The following is a 26,091-nucleotide window of genomic DNA, read 5'->3' as shown; positions in this document are numbered from 1 at the left end:
ATTGATTGCACACACTACTATTCATCTCTTGTTCTTTCACTCTTTATTTTTCATAATAACACATATATGGTCCTGTGTAAACAACTTTTATAAGAAGCCAATGTCATCCTCACCGTTAGATCAACTTGTAATAATTTAACATTCTATGGTCTCCATCAGTTGCTGGTAGAGGTTGCCGCCTCTGTCTTTCTCTCCTGTCAAAAATATACTCTGTATCTTTCTCCGTCAAAATATATAACTTCATCCTGCCATTGTCCGCCTCCCTTTCTTGGCACAAAGCTTTTGCAGCAATCAAGCTCCCACTCAAAAGATAGACAAGAGAGAGAGAGAGAGCGAGGGAGAGAGAGAGAGAATTAAAAAAATAAAAGAAAAGAATGATTATATTTAGGGCGTGTGTGTGAGAGAGAGGTATTCTTATATAACCCTACCACCAGTCCCTTTGATCAAACTTTCCTTTTGCCTTTCTTTTCTTCCTCGGGATCTGATCGACAACAACTGGACAAATATTTCTTACCAGTTGGGGGGTTCTTTCACTTCAATTCCCGAGGTCCTTCCTCTCTTGTTTGTTTGGTTTGGTTTTCAGTGTCATATTCTTCAACCGTGTAAGAGCTCAAAGTGTCAAAATCTACTAGTTGTCTTGTCTTAAATCTCATTGGTTGAGTCAAGGCTTCCTTCGATCGGATCTAAGAGGAAGTGGTAAAAGTGGCTGTGGTGTGTTTTCCAGATTATCAAGGTTAGGTTTTAATTATGAGAGCTAGCTAGCTTCTTAATTCTCTCTTATGGGTTTCTTCTTCATTTGCTCTGAATAGATCCACCAAGGTGGGAGCATATGCTTGTATTACAAGCTATATTAGGTTGATCACTCATCATGAAATATAAATGATTATACCTTTATTATGAAATTAACTGATTTTGATTTGGTTGTGTTTTGAAGTTTTGATCAATGAATATGCTTCTTCCCTCATGTGTTTTTCTAGATCTCATTTTATGCGACCATGAATTCGTATTCTAGGATCATATATATATATAGCTAGGGTTATGGTATGAATTACCCCTATAAGTTCATTGTATGTAAATATATGCTTATAGCTAGCTATTATATTTTCTATTTGATGATCGGCCGGTGTCATCTGTTGATTTTTATTTTATTATAATTACATTCACTTCGATGCATATATCCTATGTTCAACTGCTATACTACTATTATCCTGTCGAAAATTACTGCCTTTTATGCTTGTTTAACAAGGTAAAGTTCTTTCCATTAATTACATTGATTTTCTCATAAGTTAAAGATTCACTTTTTTTTTTTGGAGACAAAATCACTTTTTCTAATAGAAATAAACCATGTGTAAAATTCAAAAAAAAAAAAAAAAAAAGAGAAAGAAGAAGTGATATCCATTTCTTGCTATATGTCTGAATTTGTAGGTAACTTTACTTCTTCCTCTTTTCCCCTTTTTCTTGTCTAATAATATGTAACCTCGAGTTTTTTCGGTTATTTATGAATTGGCAAGGAATTAATTCTAGTTCTAATTATATATATATATAGCTCCAGCATTTATTCTCTCCTCTTTTTTTGATGATATATTTTTTCTTCAATCCGTTGTTGCTTCTCATATATAAGCCCTCAATAACCATAGTGAAGATGATTTTGAGTGAACCGATGATTTTTTTTTATAAAGGATATTCATTAAGGAGAATTACAAATTATCAAAAGAAGAAGGAGAAAAACAGCACCTAAAGAGTTTTAGCTGATTGTTAAACAATATAATGAATTTAACTTTTGATTTATAAAGACACATAATGCGTATGAGTCTTCTATATATATAATATATAGTTACAAGTATCTTCATTAGTAACAATTTAATTAGTCATGCATGGATGTTTATGATTTGTATGCATAAATGTTTTTGATTTTGAGTTTTAGGTGTGGGGTTTTAACTTTTCTCTTTTCTGTATTCGAGTGTTTTCCCAATGCCATTTTCTTTCTTTCGAGTAAATAATACCACATCTTTCATCAAGAAAAAATAAACTGTACGTACATAATTACTATTAGTTACATGCTGCAGGAAGAGTTAAACATGCATGATGAATTGGAATTCTTTCCACCGGAATTTTCTTCAAAATTACATCAATCTAGCTTAGAAATATTAAATGAAATTGACATATATTCCATGTGATCATTTCCCCATAAAGCATGCATTTATGTAATGATCCTACGTTGAATACAATCTTATGCATTATAATTTTCTTTCAAACGAACTTTCATCTTTGCTCATAAAGGTGGTATATATATATATAAAACATATTATATGTCTTAGTCAAGTAAGCATGGTAGACTATTCAAACATGTTTCATTGCTTTATTATACGTTGGACTGCATTGATACAGAACCGGGGGACAAAGTAGCCGCAATCCGATTGTTTTTGACCATTCGTAATTAATAATGACTAACCAATTCATATGTCAAGAAACAAAACAGTTTTGTTGTTGTAGGGTGAGTGGCAATGAGAAACTACTTTGTGTCATCAACATGTCCGCATGACTAGTGTGCAAATGAGTGTGTACAAAAGATTTTCTAGGTACAACTTCGAGTGTGTCAAGATTTTGCGATTAATAATATCTTTGATATAAACCTCTTTTTAGTGGAGAACGATATCAGCGGGTTTGTCCATTTTTAGATAATCAAGTTAATTGAGCCCAAACTTGGACCGAACATGTTGTCGAGTGTCAACAAATAAGTTGACATAGGCCCAACGTGAAACCGAATGGGAATAGATTCTACTAGGGATAAAACCACGGAAAATCCTATAGGCATACTCCTTTGTCCGAAGCCAATAACCAATTGAGTTATCCCAGTTCGGTTCTTGCATGCATATGCATACCTTAGTTTGGTTCTTGCATGCATATGCATACCTTTACTTGTGAAACGCTTTTATAAGTGTATAAGATTAATTTGTACAACTTTGGCAACACTTGCTTAGATTTATTTAGAGCTAGACATGCTATATCATTATTCTAATATTCTCCCATAGATAGCATGTACGAGACTTATAATTGATCGTTTCAATGCAGACTAACTTCAAGTCATTGGAAGTATGAATACATTTTCAAATGTTCCCCCAGGCTTCAGGTTCCATCCCACCGACGAAGAACTTGTTGATTACTACCTAAGAAAAAAAATTGCCTCAAAACAGATCGATTTGGATGTAATCAAAGAAGTTGATCTCTATAAGATTGAGCCTTGGGATCTTCAAGGTACTATAAAATTAAAATTTATATGCCCATAATTTCCTTATTACATTACTCAAATTAAAGATGAATAAAAATTGATTAATGTTGGTTTTTGTGATGAATCTGCATTTACATACATATATATATATAGAGCTATGCAAAATCGGGGCTGAAGAGCAGAGTGACTGGTATTTCTTTAGCCATAAAGACAAGAAGTATCCGACTGGGACTCGGACTAATAGAGCAACAAAAGCAGGGTTTTGGAAGGCTACAGGAAGAGATAAGTCTATTTATTCTCGACATAGCTTGATTGGCATGAGAAAAACCCTAGTTTTCTACAAGGGACGAGCTCCAAATGGTCAAAAATCAGATTGGATCATGCATGAATATCGCCTCGAAACCCATGAAAATGGAACACCTCAGGCAAGTATATATATTTCCCTTCTTTTTCAATCTTACAATTATATATATCCTATATTCCTATGTAGAGTACTAGTGTATATATAAATCTTTGTCTGAAGTAACTATATTATGGTCAGATGAAATTCTGCGGTTGCCATTTCCTTAACAATATTTCATTTGGTGCATGAATATTTAGATAAAAAAATGTGAGTGTGTTGATTTATATGCAATTAAGGTATGTATAACTAGACATAACTAGACAGATGAGAGTGGATGATAATATTGTGATGATGATGCATGAAACAGGAAGAAGGATGGGCTGTGTGCAGGGTGTTCAAGAAGAGAATGACTACAGTTAGAAAAATGGGTGAATATGACTCCCCATGTTGGTACGACGACCAGCTCTCATTCATGCCCCCCGACGGTGAATCTCCTCGTCGAATTTCTCAGTTTTACTCTTCTTCATACCATCCTCATCACTATCCAGCCTGCAAGCAAGAACTTCATCATCAATTGCAGCAGCAGCACTACAACATGCCACCTCAACATCACCATGATCCTTTCCTTCAGCTCCCTCAACTAGAAAGCCCTAAATTACCACAATCAGCTGCAAGTGTTAGTGTTCCATATGGAAATTCGACTCTCACAACTCAGGAAGATCAGCAATTGCAACACAATCTGAGCAATAATAGCGATCAAGCTGTGGATCAAGTGACCGATTGGCGGGTCCTCGACAAATTTGTTGCATCGCAGCTTAGCCATGGAGATCATGCAGCTGCCAAGGAAACAAATTACAGTAATTCATCAAATATGTTCAATGTGGTTGATGATGATCAACAGATGGACTTGCTGGCTAATGATCAATCTAAGAGACAAGAAGTACTTGTTGAACAGGATTACGCGTTGACATCTGCGTCGAGTTGCCAAATTGATCTTTGGAAGTGAAAGTTTATACATGATATATGGAACGTTGATGAAGACTATATATATATACACCAAATACTAATCATTGGAGGTACAGGTTTTATGATATGATATGGAATATCGATGAAGACTTGATGATGCAGAGGTTGCTGTACATAATAAGAAAGAAAAAAAAATGCTATTTGTCTTATAGCTATACATGGAGCATATATATATATATAGTAGTAGTATGGTATCCTGTCTATATTGATTAGTACTAGGATAACCATGTTAGATATCGATCGAAGACAGTGAACTTCTATGGCCGAGCAATATTGTTGGGACTGTCTCGGCTTAAATATATATATATATATATATATATATATATATATATATATGTTGAATGTAGCATTCCATGGAGGCTTTCTATAAGTTTGTAACATCTTTTTTGTTTTACAATATTTGAAAGTTTCAGATTCTATGAATCTATGTACTTGTGACTTCAGAATATATGGCAAAAGGTTTTTTTTTTTTTTTTTCCCTTTTCCTAGCTTGCACCCTAATTATGTGTGTAGTTATCTAGGTTGTTTTTGACGACATCTTACAGAGTAAGTTGGGTAAAAACCTAATGTATAACCACAAGGATATTTTTCCTAATGGGAATCGAACTCAAGACCTCCCGAGTCCATACGGTTTGATCTAAAGTGGTTGCACTAACCAAGTCAATATATCTATATAGAGGATAGAGAGTGACGTTGGATATAAATTCTTCTTTGTTTGCCGCTGTTTTTCTCTACCATAAAATGGTTGGTGTTATTACAAATACATTGCGGTTATGTAGAAGAATCTGGCATGAATTGTAAGGTTTTAAGAAGGCATGATTGATGAAGAAGACAAGCCGAAAGACAAATGGACAGGGAGGGAAGGCATAACCCCTAATTGGTCAAGCTTTAGGGACAACTTTATCATAAAGGAGACAAGCAATTGTTTGTTTAATGATTGATGTTTCACTATATGTTGCTCTGCTGATATGTTATACATGTATGTATAGTTGTCCCAAGAACTTTGAAAAAGTTTTAAAAAAAAAAGTAAAGGCAAAGCAACTTTCTACATGCTTGGCTTGGGAGTTGAGATATAGGGCCAGGCTTCCCCCACCACTTGTTATTAGTGCTTTCATGACACTCATGATTAAATTTCAAAATCAATTGCCTTTTCTTTCCTTATCTATTCATTTATTCCCTTCTTAGTCAGACCTTCAAATTTGTAGCAATAAGAATTTTCTAACTTGAGTAAAGAATTTGTAGGAATAATGATACAGTGGTGGTGAAAGAAAGAGGAAATTCACAAAAACAAAAACAACTTATACTAGTTAAATTACTATAAATACGTTTTTTAGTACCATATGTTTATTTTATATGAAAATGCATAGATATTATAACATATTATTAAAAATTAAGTGAATCAAACGATTTGTGCGATTCGAAATTTTGCTCAATCAATTCAAGCAATGCAATTCGATTCGATTTGACAACCTTACCATAAACTTCTAAATAGGTTATTGGGACTTGCATGTATTCAACTGTTCATTGAATACCAGGGAAATAATAAAAACACTAGACGATAACCAGGAATCTACAAAGAAGTCTGTGAATTAACTCAGAAGTAATGAAGGTAAAATAAACGATAATCTGTTTGTGCCTTTGTGGGGTACCTGCTTCTGGGGTAGGTCTAGGACAGCATCATTAAAATCTGCACCTTCAATGAGTGTGCCCCAAGATCACTTCGTGTGAGGACTGTTCTAGCAGCAAGCACGGCATTTGTGAGACTCAGAGGGTGATATCCGGGAATAATTTACCTGACAATTTTGCCTTGTATGCCACATTCTTCTCCAGGTATGCACCATTGAATGTTGAAATGTTGATTCTCTATATATTGCGGAAATGTAAAGCAAAAGAAGTTAAAGAAGATCAGAGAGAGATCAGAGAAGATGAAGTTCAGAGGTAGAAAAAGAAGAAGAGATGAGCTGAATATACATGTTATTCAAGATGAGGACGATTTACACCCCTCACTTAACTAAGTTCACCTCATTCGAAATAAACCTCAGAAAAAAATATAACATTTATGAGTACGTCCCAATTTCAATTTTTTTCAAATTTAACAATTTACATCCCATAATTTCAGTCGTTGGATCTCACCAACGGCTGAGATTAAAGAAAATAAAAAAAAAAACTAAATAAAACTAAACCCTAAATTTTCAAATTCTCAAAATAAACCGCCGTGGAATGATAGATACCACAAAGAAGAATGCCCGGCGATAGCATAGGTGCTCTTGCTCCCCTCAGTAGCTCCGATTGAGTCCGTTCGACTTTCAGCTTGGCTAGGGCGCCTGGAAAAGAAGTCATTAAAGCGAGCTACCGTGTCCTTATCCGAACCACTACGTACTCCAACAAGGAAGCCATCCCCGTATCTACTAAAGAAAGATGGATGTCTGTCTTCATGTAAGGGAAGGAAGGAGGAGGAGGAGCAGGAGGTGAAGGAGAAGGAGAAGGAGAAGGAGAACTGGAGAAAGAGAAGGAGAGAAGGAGAATTAGTAGGGTCGATTAGGATGTTGTTAGATTGAGGGTTTTTTGGGTTTTTAAAGTGTACTTAGTTAACTCGGATGTGCAATTAGTCCCATCGTTATTCAACTTGATTTCAAACGGCTATAATAAGCCTAGCAATATATTCAAAGTTGGTTTAATATGACTACATTTAGAAAGCTGGTTCCATATGAAGCTGTGTTGATATGATCAAGAGCTGAGGATATAAGTCAGCCCATATAATATTGGAGCAACTTATAGCAAAAGCCCATGATCAATAAACTAAAACTAAGCCCAAGACTTAGTCATAAGCCCAGCTATGAACAGATGAAAGCCTCTCACCCCTTGTTTTCATTCACATGAACTGCTTTTCTGCAGAGAAATTAAAACACAAAATTAAGCAAGTCTCAACTTCAAATTCAAATTCAAATGATTCATTTACTCTTGAAAACAATTTCCCATCAAACCTGAGATCCGAAGAACCGAACTGTGCAGGCAGCTGAGCCAATCCCAAACTCGCCCCTTTGTTTCTGCTTCGGACTTATTGAGATGAGGCATGCAACAGCTAACAAGCGTGCATGCCAGAGATAAAGCTAATAAACTGCAGCTGCCAATGCAGTTGAAACAGTACAGCGGGCCAGCCGAGAGAGACCCACCCAAGCAAGTCTGATATTATAATTATATAGGAGCGCTTTCGAAAGGGGAAGGTGGTCCTTGGTCCATATATAACACATTACGACTTATGTGTCCTCTGGCAAAAACTAGAAAACGACACCGTCCATCCAGTCTCAGATGATCGAGTTTTTTTTTTTTTTTTTTTTTAAACGGAAGAGGGAGATTCGAATTGTGATCACCAGTATGATACACACAATCTTTATCACTCTAACTAGTGACTTTGGTGTTCAGTTGATTGAGTGTTGGATCGTCCTTTTGTGTTTTATTGAGGTTTTTTACTCTCTTTTTTAATGAACATATTGATTTTAATATTTATAAATTTTATCTCATGGAAGGATTCGAATCTGGTCAATCAGAGGGTGTGACTAAAACTCTAAAACTAAGGCAAAACAATTTCCCAGGGCCCTATGCTTTTTGTGCGTACACTCAGTGGCAATCCTAGGGTGGGGCGACATGGTTGGCCGCCTTGGCCCCCCACATTCTCAGGGCCCTAAATTTTTAGAAAAAAAATTAATTTTATAGTAATCCAAACATAAAAAAAACAACTAAAAATAAATAATTCCCAACATATTTCAACCAAAAAACAATAAAGAAAAAAGAAAACACATCCCCTTTTGTAGAGTTGACATTGGATAACCGTAAACTCAGGTACCACTACGTACACTGTACATGTAGCTATACTTTATCAAGATATGGGGCTTATGCAATTTGTTTGAAATTGTAGAGTTTACAATTTGAATGCAACGGTTTGGAACATATGCCACATCAGATGACATTTTGTTTTTTCATTTTTAAAATATGTCTGACTAAAATTTTCTCTACCATTAGATTAGAATTATAAACTCTAGAAAATTATGGAGTCTCCAAATCTAATTTATCATGTGGGGTTAATGAATCAAATCTAAAAGATAAACCCTAAAACCCCTTAACTCACACACACACACACATATTATATTCTTATCGATTTTTGCACCGGCAACCCCATCTCTACCTTCAATAGAGAGATTGATGTTAGACTTATAAAAAGTTTGTCATCAATTTCATGTAAGTCAATGATGTGATTTGTAAGTATGAGCCAAATATCTCAACATTTGAGAGTCATTTTAAATGACAAAACATTACGGACCCTAGACCAAATAGACGATGTTGTCGTATAAAGTAGAAGTAGTTGCAGAAAAATAACATAACAAAAGGAAAAAAACAATTTTATTAATAGGAACTGATCAAATACATAATTTAAAAATAAATACAACTCAGAAATAGATCGTAGTATCTAATTTTGTAAAGTGAGGTACGGGAAACCTGAATCTCCTTAAGGCGATAGCTTATGCCTACCGGGTGCTTTGTAGGTTATCAAGCTTCTCCTCCCAATATACAACACCTTAACCTAATCGGGGTAACACTACACGAAAGTAGGCCTATGTTGAGTTGTCTTAAACTGACAATACTCAAGAACAAAGAATAGATGAAAAATGAAATTTGAGAGAGAGTTTAATCCTGTGTAATCTGGAAGTCGCCCACCCTATGGTTTTTATAGAGGAAATAAATCCCAAAAAGTTAGAACTCGTTGCTAACTATTAGTTTGACATGAATTCAAATTTAATCTAAGAATAAACTCCATCCTTAAAGAGATTAGAATCTGTACTATATATAAAAGCAGAGGCTCTAATCGATTGCTCTATTTATTTGATACTTGGACAACCTATTTGTAAGATTAGTTGTCACGTGGATTCATAAGAATTCTCTATTTCTCATATTTCAAAAAAGCTCTATATACATTAATTGTCATATTGAAATTGAATTTTTTTAAAAAAAATTATTTGCACATTCAATTACAAAACCTTTTAAAACCAATAATATAAATTGTTCTTTAATTACATTATAAATATGAAATATGTAAAGTTATATTTATATAATTTTATAAATATGCGTATTATAAAATTTTAAAATCTCATTTTAAAAAAAAAGAATAACAATTTTGGTATGAATACTTTTAACATTTTATTTTAATGTAAAATGGAATCAACACTAGTCTCTTTATAGAACAACAATAAAAATATAAAATATAATAGAATCAATAAAAATCAAGAGACATATATTGAATGGCTATCACTTTTGGCCAGCTAAAGACGAAAAAATGATAATGAAATGTGATTAAAAATATCAGAAACTCAAAGAGGATTTAATAAAAAAATAATAATTTTAAAAAATAGTACAGTCTGTAACGGACAATTGGATGACTTCAATTATATTTGATACAATTTCTCATAAACAATTATTAAAAATCAAATCGATAATCAAAATAATTACTTTTCTTCTATAAAAAAACTTGAGTAAAGAAATTGAAACAAAACATAAAATATGAAATGCAATATCTAAAAAATATGAGTTAAAAAAAAAACTGTGCGGGATTTCGACTAGTTTAATTAGAGAAGAAAGTTCACCTCATTACAATTTAATTATCCAACCAATTGTAATTAAATTAGAACTTTAGTCAAACTTTGACCAAAAATATAATAATATTTTTTATTATTTGGGACCCATGCCCGAGCCACTCTCCACACCACTAAAACTTTGGACCCAAATGATAAGTCCAACACTCTCTCTTATAAACTAACATTCTTATTGCTAAGTTTTCAATGTGAGAACACACAACACACACCCCTCTTTGGGTTGCGATAGTTTATTGCTAAGTTTTCAATGTGGTACTTTTGCGCACACACGTACACTTCTCTTTGGGTTTAATGAGCCATTCACACCATGGCTTTTCCAACAGATAATACTTCAAGTGGATTAGATTGGGCCATACCTTCTCACCTACTTATTCTTATCCTTCTCAATTTATTCAAATTATAACATGATTTCGGAGCATAAACTAGATCCTAATAACCTCTCGTGTAGTCTACTTGTTGAACCGCTTATAACCGACTCTACAAGTGCAGAGGAAAGTGAGACTTGTAATCGGCGCCTTTTAAAAGATAAACTCATGCGGATCTTAGGCATAGAGCGGACAATACCTCACATGAATTGGGCTCAACTTCTCTCTCACCTCTTCTTCAAAATAATTGAGAGATCCACAAATCCTCAGGAACAGCAACAAAAAGAGATTTCAACAGGCTTTTTAAACTAGTGATATGGCTACCTTTTCCTCTCTCATTCGTACATGAATATAGACAAATTATGTATACTTATATATACATACCGATCCTGAGGTAGTGTGGGTCATATTAATATTATAAAATTTAATTAAAGCTAGAGTATAAAATTTATATATATAGATGTATAGAGTTACAAAATTTATATAGACAATTAAACATGGTTAAAAATTATGAGCTCATTTTACGTTTAATTATTATAGGTAATAAAACAAATTTAATGATACTATCTAATAGAAAAAAAGATACAAAAAAAAAAGGGACAGTATGGAGTGAAGGGACTGGAGCCTTGTGTGATGTGTTAGCTTTAGCAGTAGAGCACCAATAGAGTTAGCTGGGAGATGGAGGAGAGGACAGGAATTCTGATAGAAAATTGCGCATACATATATATATATATATATATATTCTCACATAAAACTCTAAAATAATGGTGTAAAATAAGAGTTTATGTTTTTTTTTTGATAAAGAGGACGGAACCTCAAGATTTTATTAAAACCCTCACTTAAGATGGAGGAATAACGAGGTTATATACAAAAAAAAAGAACCTTAAAGAAAGAAAAAAAAAAGCTATAACATAAGCTGAAATAAAAGGAACCAAAAATGAAAAGATAACTTCCAAAGAGGAAGCAAAGACCGAGGAAAGAAGGAGTCCATCTCAAAACCAAACAACAAACTCTATAACTCGATTAACCCTTGATTTAACTAGCTCATCAGCAACCATAATTGAGTCCCTCTGGAGTACTCTACACAAGAACATCATCAGACTATTTCTGGAAACCAAGCCACAAGATAGTCTCTTCTTTCAATTCCTTTCTTTGCCAAGCAGTCAGCCACATGATTGGCTTCCCTCCAAATAAGGGTCTATGTTTAATTGTGTGGATGAGTAAGATGACAAGTGGGACCCATTGTTTTGGGTCCCACATATTTCAAATTAATGGTGTAAACATAGACCATTATTTTACACCCTTTCTTACTTTATACCCTTATATGAGAATTCATCTCTATTATATGTATGCCCAATCACAGAATACATGCGTTTGATTATCTATACCCAATATAACATCTTCCCCTCAGCCAAAGGGTAAAAATTGGAGCAGATGATCTTGATTTGGTTCCTTAAAGCCGCGAACAAACTTCTAATTTTCTCCAAATCCAATCGCATACATTTTGTAATGGATATGTGTCATACAAGACCCATTGCTATCATTCTACGCAACTGCCTGTCACCAATTAATCTCCACTTTAACTTTATGGTACATTTCATGAAATAATTAAGAAACCCAATTTTTTTTATAAAAAAAACATTAAATGGTTTCACATGTATGTATTAATTGGGTATATTGTCCACAATTGTGACCTACGTTTGTATTAATTGGGTATATTGTCCACATCGAAAAATGATTGGTTTGAAGTCTAGTTTATAAGGGAGATCAAACCTCTTATTCATAATCTGAATTTTCAATAGAGAGTTAGGTACAAACTTATGATACTAGATTTAAACTCCCATCCCACCACCTTGTATCTCAACACTCACGTAAATTCTTACAATTATTTTTGATTTGCTTTCGATGTATTTACCATAATTGGAGATAGCCAATTATAGTGCATAGATCGGAAAATGATTAATTTATTAGAGATAGAATTGGCATCATTCGATTCCAACAGAGAATTAGGTTATAGCTAGTCAAATTTGACAACTAAAGAACCCTTGAAATCACTAAAAGCGTGGGGAGAAAAAGAGGAGATTCCAACCAAAATAGTTGAGCAAAAGACAAAGTAGAAATATAGGAAAGGACAGAGGTAGTAAGTTTCACTGTACCTCTGTATACAAACAAACACAGTGTTCTACTGACTTAAATATCTGTCTGTGTGCGACCAAAAAGAGAATGAAGGGTCAAATCACCCAAAATTGTAAAACTATATTTTTTTCAAAAACCAAAAGTAGGAGACTGTCAATTTGTCATGATTATGCCATGATATGTGTCATCCAGGAGGGAGTGGCGTCCATGTCCATAGCCCTAAGGTGCCGGGGCTATTGTCCGGATGCTCTGTTTGGTGAACGGGCTGCACATAGTTTTTGGGTGTGGATCTTATATATTTAAACAATTAAAAAAATATAAAAATATTACTGAATTTAAATTAAAGTTTTTTACACATTTGTTATTCTATATTTACAAATAAATATTATAACACATATTATTTTATTCGTATTTTTGAGAAGATTATTTTATTCATTTTAGTATATTAATATTATAGATATTGTATACAAAAATTATAAATATTGTTCTCAAACTTAATTAATTCCAAAATAAAATTATAAATTGTTTATTTGTAATTTTTAGTAAATTAAATTTGTCTAAAAATATTAAAAAACACGAACAAAAATATATTTTATACAGCTTAACCGCTAATAACAGTAAAAGTTTCACCAACACAACCGCTCTATCAAACGGGTACAGTATGCAAACTACAAAGTTAAAAGTCTTCAGCATGAGCGTCAAATTTTCTTAAAATATTTTTTAAAATACAGATAAAATTTTATTGTTATCTATTTTATAGAAATTCTATCCAACAAACACCGTATCAGATTATCTATTATATTCTCTATTTTATTAAAATAAATATTCATTCTCTCTGATTATTTTATGGATGTAAAATAAAATTTCTCTCTCGAAAGCATCCCACAACCCAATTGCTTCATCACTGCCAGTGTGAAACCATAAAAAATGAAAGAGCCACAGAAAACCCAATTTTAATCAGATGAAAATGAGAATTGTAGCGCTCTTAAAGCAATTGATTATTCAAATTTGACTAAACCCATAACGCAGACTGATCTATGTAGTTCATAGAGAAAGTCCCAGAAAGCAAAAACAAGGACAAAGAGAGAGCAAAGATGATGCAGGAACTTAAAATTTTTTAAACCCTCTCGATTGAGGCTTTTCCTGTTCCGTTGAAGCCCAATTCGTCATAGTGGATTGGAGAGAGGATGCAGAGAGGGTGATGAGAGATACTAATCTTTTATTTTTAGGTAATTAAACAGTGGTTACCTAACTAAATTACTGAAAATCAGGGCCAACCCTCCGGTAAAACAATCAAAACAAGGGTTTTGGGCACCACCCCAGTCTAGGAAATCAATTACTTCATCACGCCAGTTTAGGGCATCAAATTTTTTTTTTAAATTTTTTATTACCCATTGTATGAGTGCAACTCAAAATCTATACTACATTACAAGCCCAATAAAAAATAAACCCTAACTTCCCTTCTCTCTCATGTTCTTCATTGGAGATTGCAAGTAAGTACAGTCTTTCTTTGTGCATAAATATTGTCTTGCAATTTTTTTTTTCAATAAGACACCACTTTATCGAACCACTAAGTTACCCTTAAAATAGGTAACCTTTAGATTACAATGCACGCAAAGGGATTGTTTTTTCACTAATTTTCTAAACCATGTTTAGGTATTCATGATCTTAATTTGGTTTGTCACAATTTTTCGCAAATTAAAAATCACCACGAAAGACAACCCCCCTCTCTTATTAGTTATGAACTACTGAAAAGTTAAAACAAAAGATAAGTTAAAGCTAGGTCATCACCCATGCACACGTCTCTTTCTACCTTCTCTCCCCCACATCTACCGCCCTTTCTCTCTCTAAAATACATTGGGAATGCCAACCACACATATCTAATTATATATCTTATGGCATGCATGTATGCATGTATGACCACATGACATACATGCATACAGACATAAGATCCTATAAACACCACCAATAGACAGTGAAAGGAGAGATCACATAGTGAACCATTTCTCTCTCTCTCCAAAAACTATTGCCTTTCTCTCTCTCTTTCTTTTTTCACTGTTCAGTACTCACAATCAAAAAGAAAGAAAGCAGATCCAAAGTGGGGTGTGCGTGTGTGTTTGCTTGTTAAGCTGTCAATCAAATCAATCAATCAAATCAGCTTGAGTTGAGTTGAGGCCATAAAACAATTTTTTCTTGTAGAAAAACAAAAAGGATAAGAATGTCCTCCTCTTCTTCTTCGACTTCTACCCTGTCTTCATTGAACCACAACCTCCCTCCTCCTTCCGAGCAGCTCTGTTATGTCCATTGTAGCATCTGTGACACTGTCCTTGCGGTATCAATTCATTTAATTTTTCTCTCCCTTAATTTTTCCTTTTCTTCTGTCCATCAAATTAGGGTTTCGTGTTAATTTGTTATTTTTTTTTCTCAATTGTTATATAGGTGAGTGTTCCATCTACAAGTTTGTTCAAGACTGTCACGGTTCGATGCGGCCACTGCACGAATCTGTTGCCTGCGAACATGCGCGGATTGCTTTTCTCACCCTCTAATCAGTTTCACTTGGGTCACTCTTTCTTTACTCCCTCTCACCATAATCTTATGGTATGGATATAGTGTTTGTTTGTGTGTGTGACTCAATACTCTGCTCACTCAAAACATATATTTATGGTTTGTATATGTTTGTCTATAATTTTTGGTATTTCAGGAGGAGATCATCCCAAACCCATCTCAACATAACCTTCCCTTCAATCAAACAAGTGCAAGTGACTTTGCTATGCCAAATCGAGGAGTGGCTGATGAGATTCCAAGGCCTCCATTCATCAACAGACGTGAGATTTATCTAACACATTAATTTTCCTTCTTTGTTTTTTCATGGTTTTAATCTCTAGAACAACAAGAGTGCTATTTGGAAGGAAGTGGATGCTTAATTTGCTTATTTTAATTTGAAAGTGAAAAAAAAGAATGAGACTTTTGCTTGCTGTTTTTGGTTTAGGCTTAAGGGCATTTTGGATATGTGAAGAGAAAGGAACTCTTACCACATTAATTTGAAACCAAACTCTCTTGTGCCTGTCATTTCTGTCACTTGGATTTATACATACCAGAACCCCTGATTTAGCAATAACTTTCATGTCTACTCACTTTAAATAGATAGTCCTTCACATATATAAAACCCTAGTCACTACAAGATATGTGTTCCACAACCACCAACACATAAAAATTTCATTATACATAAGCGAATCCCAGAAACCATTTATCCCAAAAGTGTAAGTAGATACAATGATAAATCTTTTTGAAAAATTTGTATTGCCTTATAAGTACTTTATCTCTTTGTGTTAGCTTAAATAATTTGTGTAGAGCATATATAAATTTTCTCTCCATTCAAATGTTGAGACTTTGTTGAGAGATTGGTATGGGAATTTTCTTTTCTGCCAGAAATAGAAAGCAAAGTGAAGATTCTACTATAAAATGATAAGATCTCAATAGTTTGGTATCCCAATTATCCCAACTGCTAAGTTAGACACACAAGATTCAAGTGAATTACTAGGCTCCATATGTCTCATATGATACACATGAAATCTTGTGCGTAAAACTCAGTAGCTGAGATAAATGAGCATATATATATATATATATATATTTTTTTTTTTTTTTCTTCTCCATTCAAATGTTGAGACTTTGTTGAAAGATTGGTATGGGAGTTGAATTTTCTTTTCCGCCGGAAATAGAAACCAAAAAAAAAGAATCTATTAGATGGAAAATGATAAAGATCTCAGTAATTGGTATTCCCGTTATCCCAATTGGTAAGTTGAACGCACATGACTCAAGTGAATTCGTGAGCTCCACATGTTTCATATGATGCACATGACTCAAGTGAATTCGTGAGCTCCACATGTTTCATATGATGCACATGAAATTTTATGTTTAAAATTCAATAGTTGAGGTAAATAAAACTCAATAGCTAAGATAAATGAGATATCTGTTGTTGGGATCCCTATTATTAGTGCATTGGATGATGATATTATTTATGTACTAACTAGAGAGAGAGAATTGATAATGAAGTGACAGTAGAGAAGACTGTGAAGAGAAACAAAAAAATGCACTAAAAGTTAGCAGCAAGTGATTTTAATGTGTCTCTGTATATGTGTGTGTGTCAGCCCCGGAGAAGAGACAGAGAGTGCCCTCTGCGTACAACCGATTCATCAAGTGAGTCATCATTTCAAACTCACAATAAATATGCTAACTTCAATTTCTTATTTTATTACAGAAAGTATTTATAATACCATAAATGTAATATATATATATATATACATACGTAATTTGTTGTTAATCTATGTGAAATATTGGGCAGGGACGAGATCCAACGCATCAAGGCTGGAAATCCAGATATAACACACAGAGAAGCATTTAGTGCAGCGGCAAAGAATGTAAGAGATTCAAGAAATTCTCATTTAGGGTTTCTTAATTTTCTTCTTCTTTTACCAAATTAGGGTTTTTATTATTTTTATAATATGAGTTTTAGGGTTTCTTCTAGAGGAGAGGATTCCCTTTTACTGAACTTATTTTGTCTTTATTATGTCAGTGGGCCCACTTTCCACATATTCACTTTGGTCTCATGCCTGACCAGACTGCAAAGAGGGCTAACGTGCTCACCCAGGTAACCAACGCACCCCTCTCATATTACACATTAATATTGAACAATCACAATTACCATATTATATGACTCAATTTACTGTTTTTGGAGTTAATTATTTGTTTGTGTAGGAAGGAGAGGTTGTCCTGATGAAAGATAATTTCTCCACTACAACTACTGCTAATGTAGGCGTCTCTCCCTTCTAAGAATTGAAGAATCTGCTGCTATTATTTGCTTCAATTTAGGGATCTCAATCTTTCTTGCACTTTCTTAGTGTTTCATAACTTGTTTTTTAGGTGACTTCATGACTCATCTGCCGTTTAATGTCGTCTTTTTTTGTAAGTAAGCGGGATGGGGATTCGAATTTGGGTATCACCAAGTCGAGTATATGTCTTAACCATATCGGTCGAGGGGTTGTCGGCTCCGTTCAATGTCCTTTGGTGTTGATATTACTTCCAGCCTATATACTAGGGAACTTAATTTCTAATGTATTTTCTTTGTGTGGCAATCAACCTTGTAATCTTTTAAATTAATGTCTAACAATTCAGGTATTCCAGGTATATTTCCACATGCAACTTAACCTAAAATATTTTCTAGGTCTTCTAAAACAATCAAGCAAAATTAAACACTTTTTTCGGATAGGAGTATACGAGGTCTTCAATGGCACCACATAGCCTGGACTTGCTTCCTCATACGCAGCAACTATTGCGAGACATTGGTTTTTCTGAGGAGGAATGCCCTCTCTCACCTATTTCTAGATTTTGTAAAATTCTCTGCAATGGAAAGATCATCCTCACTAATTTCTCAAAACTCCTCATTTCGATCCCAGAATTATTTGAGAAAACCTACTGAACATGTGTACTCCTTATATAGCCCAGCTCGCAATCAATGACATCCGGGATAACAAAGTGCCACAGTCAATGCCCAGTTCCTCGAGATATATATGCGGAACACAGTGTCTCTTCAAATTTTCAAGACGTCATAAAGAAGAAACATGTCTTGAAATTGGAACTACAGGCTCAGAGAATTACTTCTCGTTGAAGCGCCTCATGTCGTGCCAGACTGATCACAAGTTCCATGCTTTAAACTCATGCTTTCGGCCCACTAGGAATATAGGCCCAATCACAGTCCAAACATCTAGCAGTGGCCGAATTAATTTATTCCTTCAGGCTCTGTTTGGAGATTCGTATAGGATAGTATAATTTTGCTATCCAATGTATAAGTTAATCATCGGATAAGTGAATGTATAATTGAATTCTATCTAGTGTTTGAAAAAAACTGGTATTAGGGTTGTATAGTATAATTTTTATATAATACAATGTTTGGTTTATTGTTAGACAAAATGACAGTATAAGATATGAGGTAATATGTCTGAACTACCCTCAACTAAAATAATTACTATGTTTTAATTATTTTTTTCTTTTATCAATTCTTATGAAAAATTAAAGATAACAAATCGTTAGATTTTTGTGGCTAGTGTGGCGAAATTTTTTTGAAAAAGTATATGCAATGTATAAAATGGTAAGTGGCTAGGGTTTGTTTTTTTAAAGAGGGTGTTTTTGTCATTTGTCATGTTATCTCTTATCCTATACGCTCCGTATAAAATTAAAGCGAGTGTGAGGTGTTTTAATATTATACGACATGCATCGTATAAGAGCCTCATTTTGTATATGGAACAATCCTTCAAGGATCGATCCTTACAACTCTCTCTATGAGAAAGATTACACAATATTCATAATCATTGACTGCTCTAACACAAAGAAAGTTAGGGCTAAATACACATACCCAATGACATAAAGGACCCTAATTTAACCTACTAATTACCAAACTACCATGATACCGTATCAGTATAGAGTTATACTATCTTGAGTTTTTAAAAACTATCAAAACACCTAATAATTTCATTAAAGGATAATTTTATACCATACGGAGTCTTATTATCTAGGTTAAGTAAGTCCCTGCCTTTTCTTGGTTGAGATATCAATCACGTGATTATATCTGACAAGTTAAGAGGACAGCCAGTCAAGAACAATGTTCTAGTGCAGGCGGTCGTTGACAGTAGCATGGTGGCAGAGAGCAAAAAGCATGTATGTAATTTGAATTAGCGACAAAATTCAAAATTCATCGCTAAATCCATCGATAATTTCGGTGGAAATTCACGCCACATATTGTCATAATTCCATCGTAAAAATCCGTCACTAAATACGATCAACTGAATGGGTAGAAGACAAAGATGTATTTGAACAATTGAATAAAATAGAGATAAACAATATTAAATGTTTTGTGTGTAAAAGTGCGGGCTACAAGGCTTAAGATCTTAAGTGACTGGGCTGAGACCAAACTGATTAGAGGCCCAAGTGAAGCAGCCCAAAACCAGAGACAAACCCTAGAGCCCAACAACCTTCACAAACAGATACGATCATCTTCACGATCAAACAACCTCTGGTTCCCAAGATGGCCGGACACAAAGATGTATTTGAACAATTGATTAAAATAGAGATAAACAATATTAAATGTTTTGTGTGTAAAAGTGCGGGCTATAAGGTTGAAGAACTTAAGTGACTGGGTTGAGACCAAGCTGATAGAGGCCCAAGTGAAGAAGCCCAAAACCAGAGACAAACCCTAAAGCCCAACAACCTTCACAAACAGATACGATCATCTTCACGATCAAACAACCTCTAGTTAATTATCACCAATATCCATGTTCTTCCCCAATCTTCTTGGTAGCAAATAGGCCACCCCCACTAAGCTCAGACTTGATCTGGATTGCACCAATGGACTCAGTGAGCTCCGAAGACTTACATTGAAACCCGTTGTAGATCCAATTGGAGAGATAAAAAGCATCAATTGTTGACTACAACTCCAATTTCTTACAATTGTCCAAATACCCAAATCCACTTGTTAGGCGCCATGAGCGTGCGTGCTTGTCACTTCCTTCTACGATGTTGTTAACTATGTCGTTAAGCTTAGTGTTTCTGTTGCTAACACCATCAACAACTTCATCGACGATCGCTACTTGTATTACATCGATGGTGATGCGAAGTTAGCAGGGTGGAGCCGGAGGCCACCTCGTAGCTCCCATGGTGAATGGCAGGGGCGTTGTTTTCTTTAGTTTTAGAGTTTGCGACAAGGGGTGTTTTGATTTTTATTTGCTTTGTTTTTTTTTTTAAATATCTTGTCATATTTTACACATAATTTGTATTTTTAGCAAAATCACATCCATGTCAAACTTTTTTAACGACATATTGCATGAAGGGCTAATGTGAATAATTACTTAAAATTGAGGGGTTTGTTTGGCCCAAAAAAAAAATAGAAGGGAATAATTGGCCCTTTTTTTTAAAGTATAAGGATGTTTCATTACTTATCCCAAAAAACAATGTAACTTCTCAAATGACGCATATAATTAATTTCGATAGGTTTTCTCACAAGAAAGAATTGTATGCTATATCGTTGCTCCGCAACCAATTTTATTTTCACTTCACATCTAACAGAGTTTATCTAAGTGATAATGATTCTATGCATGTTCAACATATTCTCGATTATTTCTTCTGTATAGTATGATATTAATTATTTCGACCTAAACCCTAAATCATAAACTCCTGGTAATAACCTACAGCGAAACGCATATTGCTTGCTAGTACATATATATATCACCAAAACTTGGCCTAAAGATTATCCAATAGAGCATATAAAAAAAATTTATTCTCCTTTTTCACGAGATTAAAATCCAGAACGTAGCAGGAGAACCATTACATAAATAAGATATTCAAATCAATATTAAAGCAACCACTATCTCCTCCAGTCATCATCCTCATCCCCATATAATAATATTTCTATGGTATACCTGCTTGAGCTTGATTTGCTCTTATGGTTTGAATGCAACTTTGCACTAATTTATGATATTTTTGAGCCAACTAGTAGCACTCGACAAATGAGAGCAAAATAATTGCATATATTCACTATACGATGTGTTTGTGGTTGTCTTCTCTTCATGTCTTGTTTACATTTGGTGCAATACACTATCTTCAATGAACCTAGCAAGACAACCCAAATAATTTTCTACTAATCCTAATATGAATTGATGTTAATATCCCGTTACAACTCTGCAGTTAAGCGTATTTCTGTGAGAGCACTATTGGGATGGGTGATCTCATGGGAAGGCAAAGCCGTGCGGGCTCGATGTATCCACGTGAGCCGGAAAACCGAAAGCGGACAATGTTATTGACCTGTATTGGATGTCCTTATGGATGGACCACCCATAGGTGAGGGGTAATTGTTGGGCCTTTCGGATGTTCAATGGACGAACCACCAACAAGTAATCCTAACCCACAGTACCCTTGTTGGGTATGGTATATCCAACCCATAAGTGAAGGGCAGTGTTAACATATATAGATGATTTCAGTTCCTAACTATCAGAAATGCATTTTCCTAGAGGATAACTGTAGGACCTAGGCAACACAAGAGGGGGGTGAATTGTGTCCCCAAATTCCTATTAGGAATCCTCTAATACCAATTTCACAAATCAAGCACTACACCAAGCACACAAAGTGAGTCTTACTAATACAATTGCCCTAATTTATTTCCAAACAAATCAAATCTTATCTTTAGACTTGTAACTTAAGTATATAATGTGTCTAGATGCAAAATCCTATCAATTTAATCAATGACAAAGTATAATTGCACACAAATGTGCCTATATGAGCAATATGAATAAATTGCACAATAGGAACCAATTGAAGCAAAGCTTCTAACAAGATAAGCACTAGAAAATACTTAACTTGCAATTTTATAGAACAATAGCAATATGAACAGAATAAACAATAATATAAAGAAAGACAGATTAATCAAATATAATTATGGTTAGAGTATATTAGAGAAATAAAAATACGATAAATAAATAGTACTTTGTTAATTAGTGTTTTGTAAATAAAATAAAGCAAGTTATGTTAGACTAGAAGAATTAATGAAAGTTGTAAAAGTAAAGCAAGCAAAGAGCACACAAGTAATTTATAGTAGTTCGGAGACCCTTTTCCAACATCTACTACCTAGGTTCACCACCTAGGATTTTCCAACCTCCACTAAGGTGTGGCTTTTCAAGAGCTCCACAAAACTCTTACACAAGGGTTTCAAAATTACCCCAACTCTTCCACAATCTCACAAATATAGTATCCGGTTTGAGTTTTACAAAGATAGGCTCAATGATTCACTCACAGAGTGTTTGCACTCAACAAACTAGGAGGAACTCTCAAAAGATTTTAAAGTGAGGCTCACGGATAGAAAATCAGATTTGAGTTTGAAGATAAACAATAAAGATCAGTTCTTCACACTTGGATTAGCACTAAGCTAAAGGTGAAGAATATGAAAGAATGTTAAGAAACTTTTGTAGCCGAGTGAAGGAAAAGATGAAGTATAGCTCTCTGATTTGAAACACTAGAATATGCTTGAGAGTGAAAACTTTTCTTGTGTCTTTGGTGGCGTCCCAAGAGCTCCTTTTATAGTCCACAAGGACTCCTTGATTTCCTCTTGATTTTCTTGGTAATTTGATTATTCTCAAGCCAAATGAATCAATCAATTAATAGCTTTGATTCATATGATATCCTTCAATCTCTTTCACGTTTTGTCTTTGATAAGAAATAATCTCCTTATTTGTAACTCCACCACTTTAGAAACATCTTGACTTTTGCTTGTATGAATCATTAAATATTTTAATGAAGCTTGCCATATTAGAATCATAGCTTGCTGGACTGCCCTTCAATCTTCAAGAATAGCTTGATTCAAAGCTTTATAAATGGAAAGTGATATCACACTTTATTCTCGAATCAACTTGATAATTTTCTCACCAAATCACTTCCCTTGAATTCAGGGGTTCTGAGAATCAACGTGTAATAGCCTTTATTTTGTTTCCCTTCACAGATCTTATTTGAGTGCACCATATAAGGACTTTAAGACTTGATATAATTCTTCATAATTCTTGGCTTAATGGCTTCAATCAAATATGGTAAGTCTTTCTTCATTTAAAATAAAATGCCGGCCAACTATCTTTCCATTTAGTCTCTGTAATTTGGCAGCACAAGCAGGAGATTTCCTTTATGAGAGATTGACCTCCAGCTCTCCATGATTTCGAATAATAAGTAAGGAAAGTAAACCTTTTGCTTTTAATCTCCAAAACATCACCAAATCAAAAATTTTCTCATGGAAACTGAATCATCCTCTTTAATATAGATCACACGTCTTGCATATGTAACGAAACATTTTATAATGAACTCTTGATGAAGTCCCTCTCAACTTTCCTGAAAATTTACTTGTAAACTCATTTGAGTTTCATGCTTGAACCATAGGTTAATTGAGGTTAAATAATTAAAATCTAAGCATATAATATCATAAAATATATAGACTAATGTGCATGTAAGTTTCCAGCTCAAATAAATATCATATAGTCATATAATAAGTCACATAAATCAATCAGATAATAACATTGCACAACAATTTCGGACAGATATTTGAGCAACGATTTTGAGCAAGAAAAGTTCAAAATTTCTTAATCATGTCTTCATGAAAAATGTTTTTTATGATGTAAATAATGTCTCTACCAAATTTCAGCTTAATCCGAATTCATTTGTTATAAAAATGATCGTTGAGTTCTCAACTAGTTTTTATGCACTTCAATGAAAACCGATTTTGTGCATGTTTCAAGTTCAATCATTTGACAACCAAATTCATCACATAATACATTGAATCAAATAGCATGAAATGGTTCAATCATCAAAATTAAAATGTAGGACCTTTGGTCCAACAATAACATCCCGTAGTAACTCTGCAGTTAAGTGTTCTTCTACGAGAGCACTATTGGGATAAGTGACCTCCTGGGAAGACAAAACCATGGGGGTCTGATGTATCCACAGGAACAGGACAATCCAAAGCAGACAATGTTACTGATGTGTATTGGGCTGAAAATACTAATAGATGAATAGCCCCTCGGCAAAAAATGATCTCAGTCCACTAAGTTACTCAATAAAAAAATGTTCACCCAACCCACTAAGTCACCCACATATCTCATTTTGACAAAGTCCACTAAGATACTGTTAAAAGTACCACATCGAAAGATATGACACGTTCCTCACATTTTATAAGTACAAGTCCTCCCTTATTACACCAATAAGGCCTTTTCCTTGCTCAAATGAGTTGGGGTTTGCATAGGCTTCGGCCCATAGTAGTTGGGCTAAGGACGAACAAAATCTTATGTATCATCGAGAATCGGACAACCCAAAGTTGACAATATTGTTGGTGTGTATGGGGTTGTGAATTTATGACAAATAATCCGTTTTTGCCACCGATAAAAGTGATGAAAAATAGGAGGAACTCTTTCATTGGTTGTTACGATAACTTGGATATGGATCTAATCCATGGGCGCAATCATATTCTTTCAATTGTAATTCTATATTACTATAGGATAGGATACGCACTAACATTGAGTTGAGCAAATAAGAATTGAATATTATAGACGTCAAATATGTTGAGAAAGATAAACTTAGGTGATGTTTGGTATCACTTCCAAAAATTATGAAAACAAAAATAAAAAAAACATAAAATAAAAAATTGAAAAATGAAAACATAAATTTGACTACCTGTTTGGTTACGTATATAAAAAAGAAAATGAAAACATAAACATGATTCAAGATGAGATCATCAAGCGAGATGTCGTAAAACTCTACTCTTGATTCAAGGAAAAAGTCATTATCCGAAATTCGGCCCAGGCCCGAACGGATAACGAAGCCCAGCCCCGGATCGACCCTACCCACAACCCGGCCCGAGACTGACCCGACCCGACCTCTATGACCGTCTTAGGCCCATAATCTAACTCAGCCCCAAGACCATCCCGAGACCGACCAAACCCCGACGGTTGTCCCGAGATCGACCCAACCCCGAAGCCCGTCCTTGGACTGACCAGATCCCTAAGATCGCCCCTGGCTCATAGCCTAACCCGACCCCCATGATCGTTCGGGTACAAACTGACCCAACCGACCATCCTAGGACAAACCAGACCTCGAAGACCATTCCGGGACAAACCCGACCTCGAAGACCGACCCGACTCCGAGATCGACCAAGCCCCGAAGACGGTCCTGGGACCGACCTAACCTCGAAGATCGTCTCGGGACGGACCTGACCCCGAAGATCGTCCAGGGGACGAACCCGACCCCGACGACCATCCTAGGACAATCCCGACCCTGAGGACCGACATGACCTCGACGACCGTCCCAACCCCGAAGCTCGCTCAGAGATCGACCCAACCCTGAAGACTGTCCGGAGCCCGTAGCTCTACCCGGCTCGATCAGGGTTCGTAGCCCAGTCTAAGATCGACTTGAGCTCGAAACCCGACATGGGCCCATAGTCTAGCCCGAAGCCCGACTCGAGACTGACACGGGCCTGAAATTCGGCCCGAGACAAACCCACGTTTTAAGACTGAGTCAAACCCAACCCGAAAATGAGAAATTGAGAGAAGGGTCAGTACACATGTTGTTTGAGAGAGAAAGGAGGTCGTCATATTTGTGGTGTTTTAAAAACTTTTGAAAACTTGTTTTTGTGTTTTTAAAATTTTTGAAAACCTACTAGAGATTTTCATAAAAACAAAAACAAAAGATACAAACAAACACTATTTTTCTTTTATTTTCTTTTTTTTCAAAAACCAAGACAAAAAACAGAAAACGGTAGTCGTATCAAACATG

The 26,091-nt window shown here is 34.8% G+C and overlaps 2 protein-coding genes across 5 annotated transcripts; both read left to right on the top strand.

Annotated features, from left to right (window-relative positions):
• Positions 1-256: 256 nt before the first annotated feature.
• Positions 257-5,038, top strand: LOC119980651 (NAC domain-containing protein 7-like). Its single transcript, XM_038823439.1, has 4 exons — positions 257-733; positions 3,073-3,255; positions 3,383-3,654; positions 3,940-5,038. Exons 2-4 carry the CDS (start codon positions 3,096-3,098, stop codon positions 4,576-4,578), a joined length of 1,071 nt encoding a protein of 356 aa, XP_038679367.1. The 5' UTR covers positions 257-733; positions 3,073-3,095; the 3' UTR covers positions 4,579-5,038.
• A 9,753-nt stretch (positions 5,039-14,791) lies between these two features.
• LOC119980820 (axial regulator YABBY 1-like) lies at positions 14,792-17,928 on the top strand. 4 transcript variants are annotated; one of them, XM_038823613.1, is made up of 8 exons: positions 14,792-15,076; positions 15,184-15,342; positions 15,446-15,569; positions 16,893-16,941; positions 17,087-17,162; positions 17,318-17,392; positions 17,500-17,553; positions 17,716-17,928. In XM_038823613.1, exons 1-8 carry the CDS (start codon positions 14,963-14,965, stop codon positions 17,899-17,901), a joined length of 837 nt encoding a protein of 278 aa, XP_038679541.1. In that variant the 5' UTR covers positions 14,792-14,962; the 3' UTR covers positions 17,902-17,928. The 4 variants fall into 4 exon arrangements, with proteins under 4 accessions (XP_038679541.1, XP_038679543.1, XP_038679545.1 ...); XM_038823615.1 differs by having other exon boundaries at positions 14,793-15,076; positions 17,665-17,854; XM_038823617.1 differs by having other exon boundaries at positions 14,793-15,076; positions 17,712-17,771.
• The last annotated feature ends 8,163 nt before the right edge of the window (positions 17,929-26,091 follow it).

Source organism: Tripterygium wilfordii, chromosome 16 (genome assembly GCF_013401445.1).
Source record: "Tripterygium wilfordii isolate XIE 37 chromosome 16, ASM1340144v1, whole genome shotgun sequence".
In the NCBI taxonomy this organism is placed as follows: Eukaryota; Viridiplantae; Streptophyta; class Magnoliopsida; order Celastrales; family Celastraceae; genus Tripterygium; species Tripterygium wilfordii.
Note: the sequence above shows the minus strand (reverse complement) of the source record. Positions and strands in the feature narration are given on the sequence as shown.

Bases quoted from the DNA above. Each gene is read 5' to 3' on its own strand.
- LOC119980651 (XM_038823439.1), top strand. From the start codon at position 3,096: ATGAATACATTTTCAAATGTTCCCCCAGGCTTCAGGTTCCATCCCACC. The intron at 3,256-3,382 runs GTACTATAAAAT...ATATATATATAG, and splicing joins TGAGCCTTGGGATCTTCAAG to AGCTATGCAAAATCGGGGCT. The intron at 3,655-3,939 runs GCAAGTATATAT...TGCATGAAACAG, and splicing joins ATGAAAATGGAACACCTCAG to GAAGAAGGATGGGCTGTGTG.
- LOC119980820 (XM_038823613.1), top strand. From the start codon at position 14,963: ATGTCCTCCTCTTCTTCTTCGACTTCTACCCTGTCTTCATTGAACCAC. The intron at 15,343-15,445 runs GTATGGATATAG...TTGGTATTTCAG, and splicing joins CCTCTCACCATAATCTTATG to GAGGAGATCATCCCAAACCC. The intron at 17,393-17,499 runs GTAACCAACGCA...TTGTTTGTGTAG, and splicing joins GGGCTAACGTGCTCACCCAG to GAAGGAGAGGTTGTCCTGAT.